This window comes from Budorcas taxicolor, chromosome 20 (assembly GCF_023091745.1).
Source record: "Budorcas taxicolor isolate Tak-1 chromosome 20, Takin1.1, whole genome shotgun sequence".
Taxonomy (NCBI): Eukaryota; Metazoa; Chordata; class Mammalia; order Artiodactyla; family Bovidae; genus Budorcas; species Budorcas taxicolor.
Window position 1 is genome coordinate 56,807,315 of NC_068929.1, and position 15,641 is coordinate 56,822,955.

Genomic DNA, 15,641 nt, shown 5'->3' on the forward strand with positions numbered 1-15,641 from the left:
GAATGATAATTTCTAGATCATATTGGAGTTCTATATTTAATTTTTGAGGAAACTATACTGTTTTCCATAGTGAGTGTAACAAACTATATTCCCCCCAATGGTGCTAAAGTGCTTCTTTTTCTCCACATTCTCACCAATACTTATCTCTAGTCTTTTTGATGATAACTGTTCTAATAGATGTGAGGTAATATTTCACTGTATTTTTGATTTGCATTTCCCTAATGATTAGTGGCACTGAGTACCGTTTTATGTACTTGTTGGGCATTTGTATGTCATCTTTGGAAGAACACCTTCAGTTCCACTGGCCATTTTTGAAATGGATTGGTTTCTTTCTCACGGTTGAGTTATATTAGCTCTTTTGCACATTTTTGATGTTAACACTTTACCAAAGATATGATTTGCAAATACTTCCTCCTATTCCCTAGGTTGCCTCTCCATTTTGTGGATGGTTTTGTTTACTGTGCAGAAGTTTTTCCATTTGATATAGCCCTACTTCCTTACTTTGTTTCTGCTTTTTTTAAAAAATATTATTTTGGTGTTGTTTACTTCACTTTCAAAATATATTCATGATCGCACCATTTTTTACCACCTTCACTACCATCCTTGGTCTGTGCTGTTATCATCAGTCATCTTGTTAGTGCGGTAGCTTTCTATCAGCTATCCTAGCTTTCACTTTGGTTCCTGTTTCCTATTCTCAATAATGAAGCCAGCAGAATCCTTTTTAGATGAAAGTTGACACTCTACTGTCCTAACCATTCAGTTTCTCCATATGTCATTCAGTTGCCCTTCATAATCTCACTTCCAGTTAATTCTCTGATTTCTTCTCCACTACCGTCCTCTTTGCCTGTGCTACTCTGGTCACACTGGCCTCCTCCTGGTTTCTGGAACATGCTAATAATATTCCTATTTGATGCTTTCATTCTTTGTTACCCTGCCTGGAATACTTTTGCATGAAATATAAATTTGGACATCTCCCTTTCCTTCTTTCAGAATTGCTAAAATATCATCTTTTTAATATGCCTTACCTGATTCCTTTATTAATTTCTCATTGTGCTATTAACAAATCACCACCCAACTAGTGATAGCTTATGGTGAACAGCGTCAGATTCATGATCTCTGAAAGAGAGAATTTCATTTTGGAACCAAAGATATGGCTTCACTCACTTAGAGCTTTGTGTGGCAAAAGATTTATTACAGTGAAAAAGGGACAGAGAAAGATTCTGTCATAGACATCAGAAGAGGGCAAAGAGTACCCCACTTGCTAGTCTTATCAAAGCCTTATATACTTTTTCAATTGGTTACTAACAATAGAAATGTCTAACAAGACCCACTTCAAAGCATAGATCTTAAGATAACAGGATTAGTCAGAAGGCTCCTGTTAAGAAGATGAAACATGTCCTTGAGCTAGATACGTTGTTGTTATATAATTATTAGTACAGAGCTTAAGGAAAAACATACCCTTGAGGAAGTTGTGTTGTTTTGTTGTGTAATTATTAGCTTTGGGCTTAAAGAAAGTTAAGGAGATGGCACCCCACTCCAGTGCTCTTGCCTGGCAAATCCCATGGACGGAGGAGCCTGATAGGCTGCAGTCCATGGCGTCACGAAGAGTTGGACATGACTAAGCGACTTCCCTTTCCTTTTCCCTAAGGAAAGTTAATCTTAGAAGAAATAGATTACATAACAATTCAGAGCTTAAGAAAAAATATGTCTTACATAAATAAGACATAAAGGAATGTGGAAACAAAAAAGTTTATACCTTTTTCCTCCTTGGACTCTTTATCAACCTACCTAAGAATGAACTACATCACTAGGGGGTTAAAACAACACAGATTTTTTTTCCTAAAGTCAGAAAGTGAAACTGAAAATCACTCAGTCCTGTCTGACTCTTTGCAACCCCATGGACTGTAGTCCATGAAATTCTCTAGGCCAGAATACTGGAGTGGGTAGCCTTTCCCTTCTCCAGGGTTTCTTCCCAACCCAGGGATCAAACCCATGTCTCCTGCATAGCAGGCACATTCTTTACTGCTGAGCCACAAGGGAAGCCCTAAAGTCAGAAGGTCAATGTAATTCCCATGGCACTAAAATCACAGCTTAGACAGAGCTTCATTCCTTCTGTAGGCTCTGGGGAAGAATTCCTTTTCTTGGCTTTTCCTGCTTATAGAGACATTACTTGGGACTTTTAACAAGTCTCTTACATTTCAGACCCAGCAATGAGACACTGAATACTTCTCACACTTCCTTTTCTCTCTCTCTCTCACCTACCTAGAATGGATTCCTCCCTATTAAGAAGCCACGTGTCATATTAGTCCAATCTAAAGAAATTAAGGGGATTTCCTTATCTCAAAAGACCTCAGATTCAATCATATTTGTGAATTTCTTTTTCTGGAAAAGCAATATATTCAGAGTTTCCCAGAATAAAGACATATGTTGAAGGATAAATAATCCACCTACCAAATTTAATATCACTTTAATATCATGACTTCTGTGTACCACCTGATCTCTTCTGATATTACTGCTTCTTTACTTTTTCTCTGTTTCCTTATTAAGTGTGATTCGTGCATATGGTATATTGCCATGTTTTCTGCTTAGTGTCTGCTTTTCCCCAATGGAATGAATGTAGGCACTACCCAGACAGAAATGTCTGCCTCCTTGTTCAGTGATAGATTACGTACCGAGTACCGTGACTGATCCATGGTGGATCAGTTCAGTTCAGTTCAGTTCAGTCGCTCAGTCGTGTCTGGCTCTTTGCGACCCCATGAATCGCAGCATGCCAGGCCTCCCTGTCCATCACCAACTCCCGGAGTTCACTCAGACTCACGTCCATCGAGTCAGTGATGCCATCCAGCCATCTCATCCTCTGTCGTCCCCTTCTCCTCCTGCCCCCAGTCCTTCCCAGCATCAGAGTCTTTTCCAATGAGGCAACTCTTCGCATGAGGTGGCCAAAGGACTGGAGTTTCAGCTTTAGCATCATTCCTTCCAAAGAAATCCCAGGGCTGATCTCCTTCAGAATGGACTGGTTGGATCTCCTTGCAGTCCAAGGGACTCTCAAGAGTCTCCTCCAACACCACAGTTCAAAAGCATCAATTTTTCGGCTCTCAGCCTTCTTCACAGTCCAACTGTCACATCCATACATGACCACTGGAAAAACCATAGCCTTGACTAGATGGACCTTAGTTGGCAAAGTAATGTCTCAGCTTTTGAATATGCTATCTAGGTTGGTCATAACTTTCCTTCCAAGGAGTAAGTGTCTTTTAATTTCATGGCTGAAATCACCATCTGCAGTGATTTTGGAGCCCAAAAAAATAAAGTCTGACACTGTTTCCACTGTTTCCCCATCTATTTCCCATGAAGTGATGGGAGTTTCAAAAAAATTTTTTTCCAATTATAAAACTCCTAAAAATGACTGATGGATGAAACAATAATCTTAGATTTTATTGTCAGATGACATTGCCAAAGGAACGAAGTCGTTTACACTTCCTTTATCTTTCTCCTCCCTCACTTCTATATACAATTACTGTTTTCTTGCCTGAGAAAAAGGTGCTTAAATGAATAGTTTAAATGGAGATGAAATCATAACACATTTGAGAGTGTGAGCCGTGGTTTAGGTGGGTAATTTTATGGAATTGTATTAATGTTTAGTATACCTTGAGGTTTTTTTTTTTTTTTCCTCTGTAAAAGCAGATGACAGAGCCACCCTTTTCTCAGCTAGATTTTTTTATTATTTTTTTAACTTTTTATTTTTTTGGAATATAACTGATTACTGGGGCTCAGTGGTAAAGAATCCACCTGCCAGTGCAGGAGATATGTGTTCTAATGCCTGGGTTGGAAAGATCTCCTGGAGAAGGAAGTGGCTACCAAGTCTAGTATTCTTGCCTGGAAAACCCCATGGACAGAGGAACCTGGCAGGCTACAGTCCATGGAGCTGCAAAGAGTCAGGTACAACTTAGTGACTAAATAGCAACAACATACCTGATTAACATGTTATGATACTTTCAGGTGGAGATCGAAAGGTCTTAGGCACACATATACATGTATCTGTTCTCCTCCAAACTTCCTTCCCATCCAGGCTGGCACATAACATTGAGCAAAGTTCCCTGTGCTATACAGTAAGTCCTTGTTGGTTACCCATTGTAAGCATAGCAGTTCTTAACTAGATATTGGCACTATTGATTGGCACTATTGGCACTATAAATATTGATTAGAAGATAAAAGAAGACATTAAATCTGATAGGGAATATGTCTTCTGGTGCCTTATGTTTCTCATTTTAATTCTAATCAATTGGTCACTTATTGAGGCTACACTGTGATTAATAGTGAAATTCTCAACCCATGAGTGTATTCTGCAGTGGCCAAATATTTGGCACACTGAATGGATCTCTCTGAACGAGAGCTGATGGGCATGGGATTCTGACAACTTCCAACTTTAGAGATATTTTGTAGTTTTTTATCTTGTGTGCTAATACCCCTGATCTGGGATTCAGGGGGAGGGGATATAATAGTTAAAATATGTGTTCCTTTTGGCTCCTTTCCTCCTCCTCTTTTTCATTTACTAGTTTTCTTTTCTAAAAATACCAATAAAACAGTCAAAAGCTAGAAAGTAAAATTCAATCAGGAAACCTTCGTGTGTATGCAAGAACGTTGGATGTTTCTAGTTAAACAAATGCAATCCTTATTTTTTTATGCTCATCTAATTTCTTAACCTTTAATTGATTAACACTAGTTTTGTGGTTGAACAAAATACTGACAGTGCATTTAGCAGAACTTTTTACATATGAATTGGTGAATGATTAAATCTGATGATTATGTATTCTTTTGTTGTTGTTGCATGAAGAGACTGATGTGTTAATTACCAATAGTAATTAATATGTATGGTAAAAACATAGTTGATATGTTTCTTCTTTGCATCAATTACTTATTAAGAGTTCAATTGATTTTTGTTTTATCTGCTTATGGTTTAAAAGAAATATAACATTTCCTGGAATGAGAGATACACAGTAAGTTTTAAGTCTTTCCTATGACCCTTACATAGGTCTAACATTATATCACCTGTATTTTATGTGTTGGAAAAATGATTATAATGAAATCACTATATACTATTTCTGACTCTTTCTGATTTCTACTGGAATATTGTAAATACAAACTTCCTATTCATAAAAATACATGCACTATATAGTTCAAATTATCATATTTTAAGTCAGTGGACAAGCCACTTTCAAAATTAATTGCTCTGATACTATCATCTTCTTAACCTTTTAAAGTTATTTTTCCCCAAAGGATAGAATATTATCTCAGCGAGGAATTCTGCATTAGAAAGAAAGTTATAAATGTTTAGGGCCCATTCAAATGTGGTCCAGGGTGAATAAATAGTTTTCTGAGAGAAACTCACGTGAGTCATGTTAGCTTTCTAAGTGCTATAGGTTGCTCCTTAACACTAAGGAAGAGACAGTTTATTAAAGGAATACCAGAGAAGAGTTCATTTTGCTTCACTTGGGTGATTGTGTTTCCTTTTCTTTTCTTTCTTCCTTCTTGTCCTTTTACTGTTCTTTAAAGAACAACTAATTAACTCTATGTTATTATGTGATCAGATACACAAGGATATTTTATTCTTGCTTTAGGACAGTATAATAGCTCTCTTTTAGCATAAAAATATCACTCACTTTGGAAAATCTCATGATTCTATAAGTATATTCCCATCACTATGGGTTATGTAAGACCCTTCTACTATTCTCTTTGTAGGATTACTGAACTATGTATGACTAAAATCAACTTTATTTTCCAATTTTTAAAAAATATTTTAATGGGAAAAAGATGGAATCTCTCAATATAGTAGCTAGCTAAACTTACAATGCAATATTTCAAAAAAAAGTGGTAGTTGCTCAGTCATATCCAGTTCTTTATGATCCCATGGACTGTAGCCTGCCAGGCTCCCCTGTCCATGGAATTTTCCACGCAAGAATGCTAGAGTGGGTTGTAATTGCATTCTGCAGGGGATCTTCCCGACCCACGGATCAAACTCAGGTCTCCTGCATTGCAGGCAGATTCTTTACCATCTGAGCCACCAGGGAAGCATCCAGAGCATTCCTACTTCATGACTCTTTCTCTAGTTCCTTTCACTTGATGTCTCATTGCTGCCCACCCTCAAAGATAATACATTTCTATTCTGATTATCAGTGTAACCTAATCATCTGTATCTAAGAGCTTTCTCTTCCTGACTTAAGATTTCTACCTCTTCTACACTCATTACTCTTCAGCCATTTCATTCGAAATATTCATTCATTCATTGTTTTTTGCCTTATAAAGCCTAATATAAAACCTGTGTTCTTCCAGAATCTTAAAGCCTACTTGTTAAGCAAAACAAGACAATGTAAGCAGTGTGTCCCCTAATTTCTGTTGGAGTGTATGTTGTAAACAAAAATGAATTTTTAAGAATAGGTTGACTAAAGAAGAGGTAATCCTGAGGGTGGATCACTTTGTGGGTTCACAAATAATTCTCATTATAGTCTTGAAAAGTATTTATTGATTGACCTACTGCTACTGTGATGGATTTCCATTAGTGTTACATGGAAACTATTATTTAAGGCCAGATGAGAAATTTTAAAAATCCATTGAATAAGTGATCATCTCCATTAGTAAAACACTCAAACCACAATGAGATACCATTTCACACCAGTCAGAATGGCTGCGATCCAGAAGTCTACAAGCAATGAATGCTGGAGAGGGTGTGGAGAAAAGGGAACCCTCTTACACTGTTGGTGGGAATGCAAGCTAGTACAGCCACTATGGAGAACAGTATGGCGATTCCTTAAAAAACTGGAAATTGAACTGCTTTATGACCCAGCAATCCCACTGCTGCGCATACACACCAAGGAAACCAGAATTGAAAGAGACACGTGTACCCCAATGTTCATCGCACGACTGTTTATAATAGCCAGGGCATGGAAGCAACTTAGATGTCCATCAGCAGATGAATGGATAAGAAAGCTGTGGTACGTATACACAATGGAGTATTACTCAGCCATTAAAAAGAATACATTTGAATCAGTTCTAATGAGGTGGATGAAACTGGAGCCTATTATACAGAGTGAAGTAAGCCAGAAAGAAAAACACCAATACAGTATACTAACACATATATATGGAATTTAGAAAGATGGTAATGATAACCCTGTATGCGAGACAGCAAAAGAGACACAGATGTATAGAACAGACTTTTGGACTCTGTGGGAGAGGGAGAGGGTGGGATGATTTGGGAGAATGGCATTGAAACATGTATACTATCTTGTAAGAAATGAATCACCAGTCTAGGTTCGATACAGGATACAGGATGCTGGGGGCTGGTGCACTGGGATGACCCAGAGAGATGATACGGGGTGGGAGGTGGGAGGGGGGTTCAGGATTGGGAACTCATGTACATCCGTGGTGGATTCATGTCAATGTATTGCAAAACCAATATAGTATTGTAAAGTAAAATTTAAAAATAAATAAATAAAATAGAGTCACAGATATAGAAAGCAAATTTATGCTTAGCAGGGAATAAAGAGGGGAGGGATAAATTAGGAGAACAGAATTGACATACACTACTATATATAAAATAGATAACTAGTAAGAACCTACTGTATAGAATAGGAAACTCCACTTAATGATCTGTAATGACTCATATTATGAGTCTGACACTGTTTCCACTGTTTTCCCATTTATGTGCCATGAAGTGATGGGACCGAATGTTGTGATCTTAATTTTCTGAATGTTGAGCTTTAAATCAACTTTTTTACTCTCCTCTTTCACTTTCATCAAGAGGCTCTTTAGTTCTTCTTCAGTTTCTGCCATAAGGGTAGTGTCATCTGCCTTTCTGAGGTTATTGACATTTCTCCGGGCAATCTTGATTCCAGCTTGTGCTAATTCCAACCCAGTATTTCTCATGATGTAGTCTGATATAAGTCAAATGAGCAGGGTGACAATATACAGCCTTGACGTACTCCTTTTCCTATTTGGAGCCAGTCTGTTGTTTCATGTCCAGTTTTAACTGTTGCTTCCTGACCTGCATATAGGTTTCTCAAGAGGCAGGTCAGGTGGTCTGCTAAATCAACTATACTAAAAAAAAAAAAATAACAATAATTTTAAAAAAGTAAAATACTCAAGCTAAATATTATCAACTTATGTAATGCATTTTTATAATATTTCAGTGTACCTTTTAATGTGTTGTATAACAATATCAATACTGCTAAGTAAGGAAATCAGTCCTAAATATTCATTGGAAGGACTGATGCTGAGGCTGAAACTCCAATACTTTGGCCACCTGATGCGAAGAACTGACTCCTTGTAAAAGACCCTGATGCTAGGAAAGTTTGAAGGCAAGACGAGAAGGGGACAACAGAGGGTGAGATGGTTGGATGGCATCACCCAACTCATTGGACATGAGTTTGAGCAAGTTCCCAGAGATGATGATGGACAGGGAAGCCTGGAGTGCTGCAGTCCATGGGATCACAAAAAATCAGAAACGACTGAGTAACTGAACTGAACTGAAGTTATAATTCACTGGCTACTGCACATTGTGAGGGCTTCCCAGGTGGCACTAGTGGTGAAGAACCCACCTGCCAATGCAAGGACTAAGAGATGCAGGTTTGATCCCTGGGTCTTGAAGACCCCCTGGAGAAGGGTATGGCAACCCAGTCCAGTTTTCTTGCCTGTAGTATCCCATGGACAGAGGAGCCTGGTGGATCACAGTCCATAGGGTCCCAAGGAATAAGACATGGCTAAAGCAACTTAGCACACACTGAGCATTTACTATCTAGTTAAACATAACTTCTGAAAAATTTATGCTAAGTGCTATGTTAATTCTCAAAACTTTATAAATGTGGAGTTAGATTCAAGTGTTAAAATCTAAAGCCATAAATTTGCTGGCATTTATCTTTAATTGAATTATTTATCATAATCCATATAAAGCATAGAGCATATGAAATTTTAACAGATGCTTTAGATTGACAACTTTACTACTTTTACATACTTCTGTTGCTGGTCTATGTCCATATGCCTATTCAAAAAATACATATAGTTAACTGCAATGTGATCCTTTCTTCCCAAACTAAATAATTTCAAATTAAACACTCTAAAAATGTAAAATAGCATGTGATAATATCCTCAAGAGTCAATTTTCACCATTGTCATATCTTTCAATAGTTAGTTGTTAGAAGGTTTAACCATTTCTGTCAGTGTTTTTAATTAGTCATATTTATTATATATAGATTTATAATCCATACACAATATAGCAATAGCTATTAAAATGACTTCACCTTTTGTTAATTTAATACCATGCATGTTCCAGAAAATGTTTTAAAAACATTTGTTCAGAGAATTTGGTCCTTTACTTTGCTGTGTTTTAGTCATGGATAGACGTAAAACTGGAGAATATGAAACAGACTGCTCAATCGATATTTTGTAGATGTCTGATGCTTAAATGGTAATTTTCTTCTTGTAGGTGCTAAAATGATGTAAAGAGATATACATAAATGAATAAATTCATTTTCATGCATGCCTACAACTGTCTCCACACAACTCCGTCTACTGCTTCTTTTAGTAGTTAATTTACTAATGAAGTGTGAATCTTTGAAAGCTGTGTTTTTTATATTCTGCTATTGTAGTTTTATTCCTTTTTAGAAAAACTCCAAAAAGTCAGTTTGAAAAAGATTTAACTTGTTGAATCTAACTGAGTGAAGCCTATCAAAATTTTATCCCTGATTATGTCTTATGTGTTTTCAAGAAATAAGTACAGTTTTTCCTGATGTACTGTTGTTTATGTTTCAGACCCCTTCATTTTCCTGTTGAAATAGTCCTTTCCTTATATTATCTTTTTTCTGTATTTTATCTTTAAAAATGTCTTCTAAGAGTTCGGAGACTTTAACATAAACCTGGAAAATTTTTACTTTGGCTAGAAACCAAAATGCTATGTGAACAAGGTTATATATTTTCAGTGTTTCAGAGTGTCAGAAATGTGCAAAAGGTGAGTAGTTGAGGTTATGTGACCAAAAAGATTTCATGTAAAGGATAACTGTTCAGATCTCTTGGGAGAAACAATTTTTCAAGTATGTGTTTGAGATTTAAGAAAATACTGTGGATGTTCTTAGCTAGGAATATAGCAATGCTATTCATAGAAATATTAGCTGAACTTTGATGTTATAAATAATAGCCATTGTGTGAATTATATGCAGTTTAAAAGCATTTGCTAATATTTAAATGATAAAAGAGTTTTTAATTATCTTAATGTATATTATTTATCTTTCTTATTGAAGACCTCTGTTGAAATATTACTCCTATAATGTCTTTTCAAAGAAAATTCAATCATTTTAGTTTTATAAGTGAGATTTATTAGTGTATCTCAATTAAAAATCAGGGCCTACTTACTGATTACATCTATACTGCCATTTAAATTTTGAGTGTAAAGTTTCATAATTTTTCAAGAAAGAAGGTTTTTTCTTTTTTAAATTTAGCAATCTGAAAGATATTTGTTTTTCCAAATTATAAAATTAACATTTCTGTGATAAATAAGTGTCCATTTTGTGGAAATTTTAATAAATAATTTGAATCTCAACTTTACTGTAGTATTTTTTTTAACTTTAATATTAAAATATAATGGCAAGCAGTTGATTATTTATTTACTTTTTAAATTCCCTGTGGAAATATGGAAGACAACTATGATTTACTGGTAGTTTCTTTTACAATTTTATTCTGTATAGGTAGCAAAACATTAATTTAGTAGAATGACAGCAAGGGTTATTCTTTTAATAAGTATTGCTCATTAATATTTCTTCAATAATTACATCTCTTAGAACATAATAAAATATCCCTATTTATACCAAATAGAGAAAAACTGCAGATAAACATGATTTTAGCAACACCTAGGACACTGGAGAGAAAAAAAAAGGTCATAACCAAATTAAGTATTAAATTATAGATAGGCAATTTTCAGAGAACACTATGTAAGGTTGGAATATAATATTATATTAAATTTTTCCATCTTTGTCTACAGCTGCACTCCAATTCTGACAAAGGTGATGGGTCTGTCAAGTACATCCTTACTGGAGAAGGTGCTGGGACTATTTTTATCATTGATGATACCACGGGTGACATCCACTCAACAAAAAGCCTAGACAGGGAGCAGAAGACCCACTATGTACTTCATGCGCAGGCTATTGACAGACGAACAAACAAGCCCCTTGAGCCTGAATCTGAGTTTATCATCAAAGTGCAAGACATCAATGACAATGCTCCAAAGTTCACAGATGGACCATACATTGTAACTGTGCCTGAAATGTCAGATATGGGTAAGATAAATCATTTTTATATTTTGGAAGTTAATATATTTTTGAAGGTCTAAAAATAATATTTTGAAGACAAATATTTAAATATTTGGAGGGGTGTGAAGAAATTTGAAGAAATTCCAAACATTTTAATAATTTCCTATGGCCTAAAGTTTTCAGGAATATTTCTGCTAGCTGTTCTAGTATTTATTAAAACAAATTTCTGAAGTTGTTAGTGTAAGTAACAACTTGATCTCAAGGAAAAACCATTCATACATGATAAAATACTCAGCAATTCTTGCTTAGTGTAATTTTGTTTTTTTACCATACCAACACAATCAGTGACAGTTTGTGTCAATATTTACAGTAGAATGTTGGAAATCTATTGCTATGTCTTTTCAACTTTCAAGTTATGATCAAATTATAATAGGACTGATAGTACAAGCAATAGTTACATTAATCAATAAAATTTGCAGATACCCTTAAGCAGTTGCATCCTTTATTTCAAACTATATGATAACCATGTGAAATATTTTAAATGCCATGTTAAAGCTATACAAACTGGTATACAGTGTGTAAGTAATTTTCCCAAGTTCTTTTCTGAATTGCCATGAAGAAATTGACCCCAGTCTCTCCTGAATACAGAGCCTACACTGTATTTGATAAGTCATGATAGAGATTTCCAATCTTCTGGTGATTTCTGAAGCCTAGCTATTTTATTTTATTTTTATCTAAAGATGAATTTCCTAAATATAATAAAAATAAAGTTCAACTATAATGACAAGCTTTTCATTACCTCTGCGAGGCCCTAAGTTTGGATTTAGAAAATATATTTTGAGTACATGTTTTATATACTTGAGTTTATATATATGAGTATTGAATTAGGTTATTATAGTCACTAACAAAATCACTCTGTGCAAATGGATATATATATATATATTTGGAAAATATTTACACTTTTATTGAGATATAATTGATATGCAGCACTTATGAATTGAAGATGAACAACATGATGACTTACATCTGTTTTGAAATGATTCTGCAATATGTTTTTTTAACATCCTTTGTCTCATATATGTAAGGTGTTTTAATGGGAGATTGCAATTTCTTTTGTTTTCCCAAATCTAGTCTATTTTAATTCTCCTGAGATTAGCAGATAGCTCCTTAAGCTGTGAGGGAATCAGGTTAGAGAGACTCAGTTTTCCTTCTTAAATAGAATCTCAGGGGAGAAAGCAATTGCCAAATGGACTCCCCAGAGACGAGAGTAAAATGCAGGGTCTAGTCTCAGAGAGCCAGTGGAAAGGACTCAAACACACTCAGACTCATCGGTCTCTTAAGAAAGTTGAAGAGAATTCCCTGGTGGTCCAGTCATTAGAACTCTACACTTTCATTACCACGAGCTTAAGTTTAGTCGCTGGTTGGTGAACTAAGATCCCACAAGCTGCAAGGAATACCTCCCCCACCCCCCCCCCACCCCCCCACACACGCAATGCTGAGAAACTCAACACCATTATTTCTGGCAGGTGAAAGTTTGTGAAAAAACTCCAGAAGACACTTTCTTCTGGAGGCTTGTCAAGAGATTGATAACACATTTGCCAGTCATCTCCTTACAGAAGCAAAGAGCTCTGTGACTCCATCACTTGTGAGAATGTCGCTGGTAAGGTACTGCCAGGGGCCACGTAAGAACCCCAGGGAGCACATTGGAAACTGACCGTCACTCTGAGGGCCAGAGCACCAAAGAAGAAAACAGGCACAGCAGTCATTACCAGAAAAGAATATTGAACACTAGGTAATCAGAGCATTCATGTTTTAAGGACACTGCAGAGAGATTCCTATAACTCAAAGCCATGTTTTCTACAATAAGTAAAAAACAGAAAAACAGTACGTACATTGTGGCACATACGGTCACTGATAAGACCCAAATTGTTTTCCTGGAACTTAAGAACTTCCAAGACTGGAAGAAGGAGCTAAAAATCAGAGAAAAAAAATACAAATATATGGAAATTGTGAGAAATAGATGAGACTTAGAGGATATATTAACTAGACATAGTGTGGGAATAGCATATGTTCTCAGAATGCAAAAAACCGCAGATGAAGAAGAGGGACAGTAACACTTTTTTTTAACATTTAGGTGTAGAATATACAGAATTTGCAAGTTGAATAAACTTTCTGAATTGCAGGGTTAATTGGAAAAGAATCAAACTTAGTTGGATGCTGGCAAAGTTTTCCTAAAGCCTATGAATGAAGAAAAAATTATATAGGCTTCAGATTTTTTAAAGTTACTTACTAGGAAAAGATATTTTCACAGCATATTTTTCACTTGAAATACTGGAATGTGGTTAATAATTTAATACCATTGTCAGCCTTCAGAGAAAAGACTGAACACCAAATCCTTCACTCAATCAAAAACATGATATATCTGTTAGCATGAAAGAAATACGTAGAAAGGAATCCAGAAAGTATATCATCCTGCTATCTTTTTAAGAATTTTTTTGGCTGCACCACACTGCATGGGAGATCTTAGTTCCCTGACCAGGGATCAAACCCACATCTCCTGCACTGGAAGTGTGAAGTTTTAACCATTGAACCACCAGGGTCGTCCGTATCCTCCAACTTTATCTAGAGAAATGCTTGGGAAAATAGTTGACATAGAAAATAGTTGAAATCAATCAAAACAGAGATCAAAAAGCCAAAGAAAATAATAAGAGGAGAAGAAAGTTATTATAAATGCAATCTAATATATATATCTGTGTGTGAACACAGTTAAATCTAAGTGACTACATGTGAGCATCGTGAATGATACTGGGCTTTTAGGAATCATGAAGCCTGAAGAAATCATTGCAGCAAAGGCTGAAGGACTTGGGAGCAAGCCAAAACATTTCAGCCCTCATCTAAGACTTGGAGAGAAGGGTAGGAATGGGCAATACTAGTATAGCTGACCCTTGAGCGACACAGGCATGAACTGTGCAAGTCCCCTTATAGGAACCTTCTATATGAGGGCCAACTGTAATAAGTTACATATGGTTTTTGACTGCAGGAGGGAAGGTGGTGTTTCGAATCCCCAAATTGTTCCAAGATCAACTATATTTTTAAGTTCTTTTATAGAGACAAGCCTGGTTGAAGGAGAAAAGTTAATGCCTGAAAGTATTGGGGAAAAAGGACAAAGCAGAGGAGGCTTTCAGTCTGTCTTGTACCATGGGTCCAGGCATAATTTCTGGTGAAACAGTATGGCAAGCTATAGGCTGAATATTGGAAATCATATTGTGTGTGTTTTTGAACTTATTGTGGAAAAATAAACACATAAAACATCATAATAGCATCTACTGCACACTGTAATATGAACATATAGAAAGTGATATGGAGGTTAGCATAGTAAAGAATTTGCTTTACATTGTGGGCTTAAGAATAAGTGATATTTGCACTGCCTCTGATTTTAGAAAGAAATACAAAAGAACCACAAAATAGCTAGTAATATGGTACAAAAGGGACCAGCAAACCATGACAGTGGACACAAATCCAGCCTGCTGTTTTTTGTTTGTTTGTTTGTTTGTTTATTTCTATTTTGTTGTGGTAAAAGTCACATAATATAAAACATACTATTTTAACCATATTTAATTGTACAGTTCAGAGGCAATAAGTACATTCACATCGTTGTGCAGCACTCACCATCATGGATCCCTTGACTTTATTACCTTCCTAAACTGGAATGTGGGACTTCCCAGGTAGCACAGTGGAACCTGGCAATGCAAGAGACGTGAGAAATGAGGGTTCAATCCCTGAGTGAGAAAGATCCGCTGGAGGAGGAAATGACGGCCCCTTCCAGTATTCTTGACTTGGAAACCCTATGGACAGAGGAGCCTGGAGGGCTACAGTCTCGGGCATCACAAAGAGTCAGACAAGACTGAGCACAGAAGCAAAACTGAAACTCTGTCCTCATTAGACACTAATTCCCCATTCGCCCCCCTGACTCCTGCACCCAGCCCCTGGCATCTGCCAATGTACTTTCTGACTCTATGAATTCAACAATTCTAGGTACCTCATAAAAGTGAAATCAAATAGTATGTGTGTGTACCTAATGCATATTGGAATGCATTTTTTAAGATTAACTTAATATATGTTTTCCAAACAGATTCTATCTTCTTTTTCCCCCTTGTGCTATACAGTAGGTTCTCATGGTCTGTTTTTGTAAACAAAATTTTATTAGAACAAATCTGTACTCATTCATTTAAATCTTGCCTATGATAGTCTAGGTACTGTGGTAGCAGAGCCATAGTTGCAGCCAACATATGGCTCATAGAGCCTGAAACATTTCCTGTGTTGCTTATTACAAGAAAAGTTTGCCGGCCTCTA

The 15,641-nt window shown here is 36.2% G+C and overlaps 1 protein-coding gene across 1 annotated transcript in view; it reads left to right on the plus strand.

Moving 5' to 3' along the window:
• Positions 1–15,641, plus strand: part of CDH18 (cadherin 18) — a 417,078-nt gene that overhangs the window by 99,932 nt on the left and 301,505 nt on the right. The window contains exon 2 of the mRNA XM_052659026.1: positions 11,021–11,315. Within this exon, the coding sequence (XP_052514986.1) occupies positions 11,021–11,315 (295 nt within the window). The remainder of the gene's footprint in view (positions 1–11,020; positions 11,316–15,641) is intronic.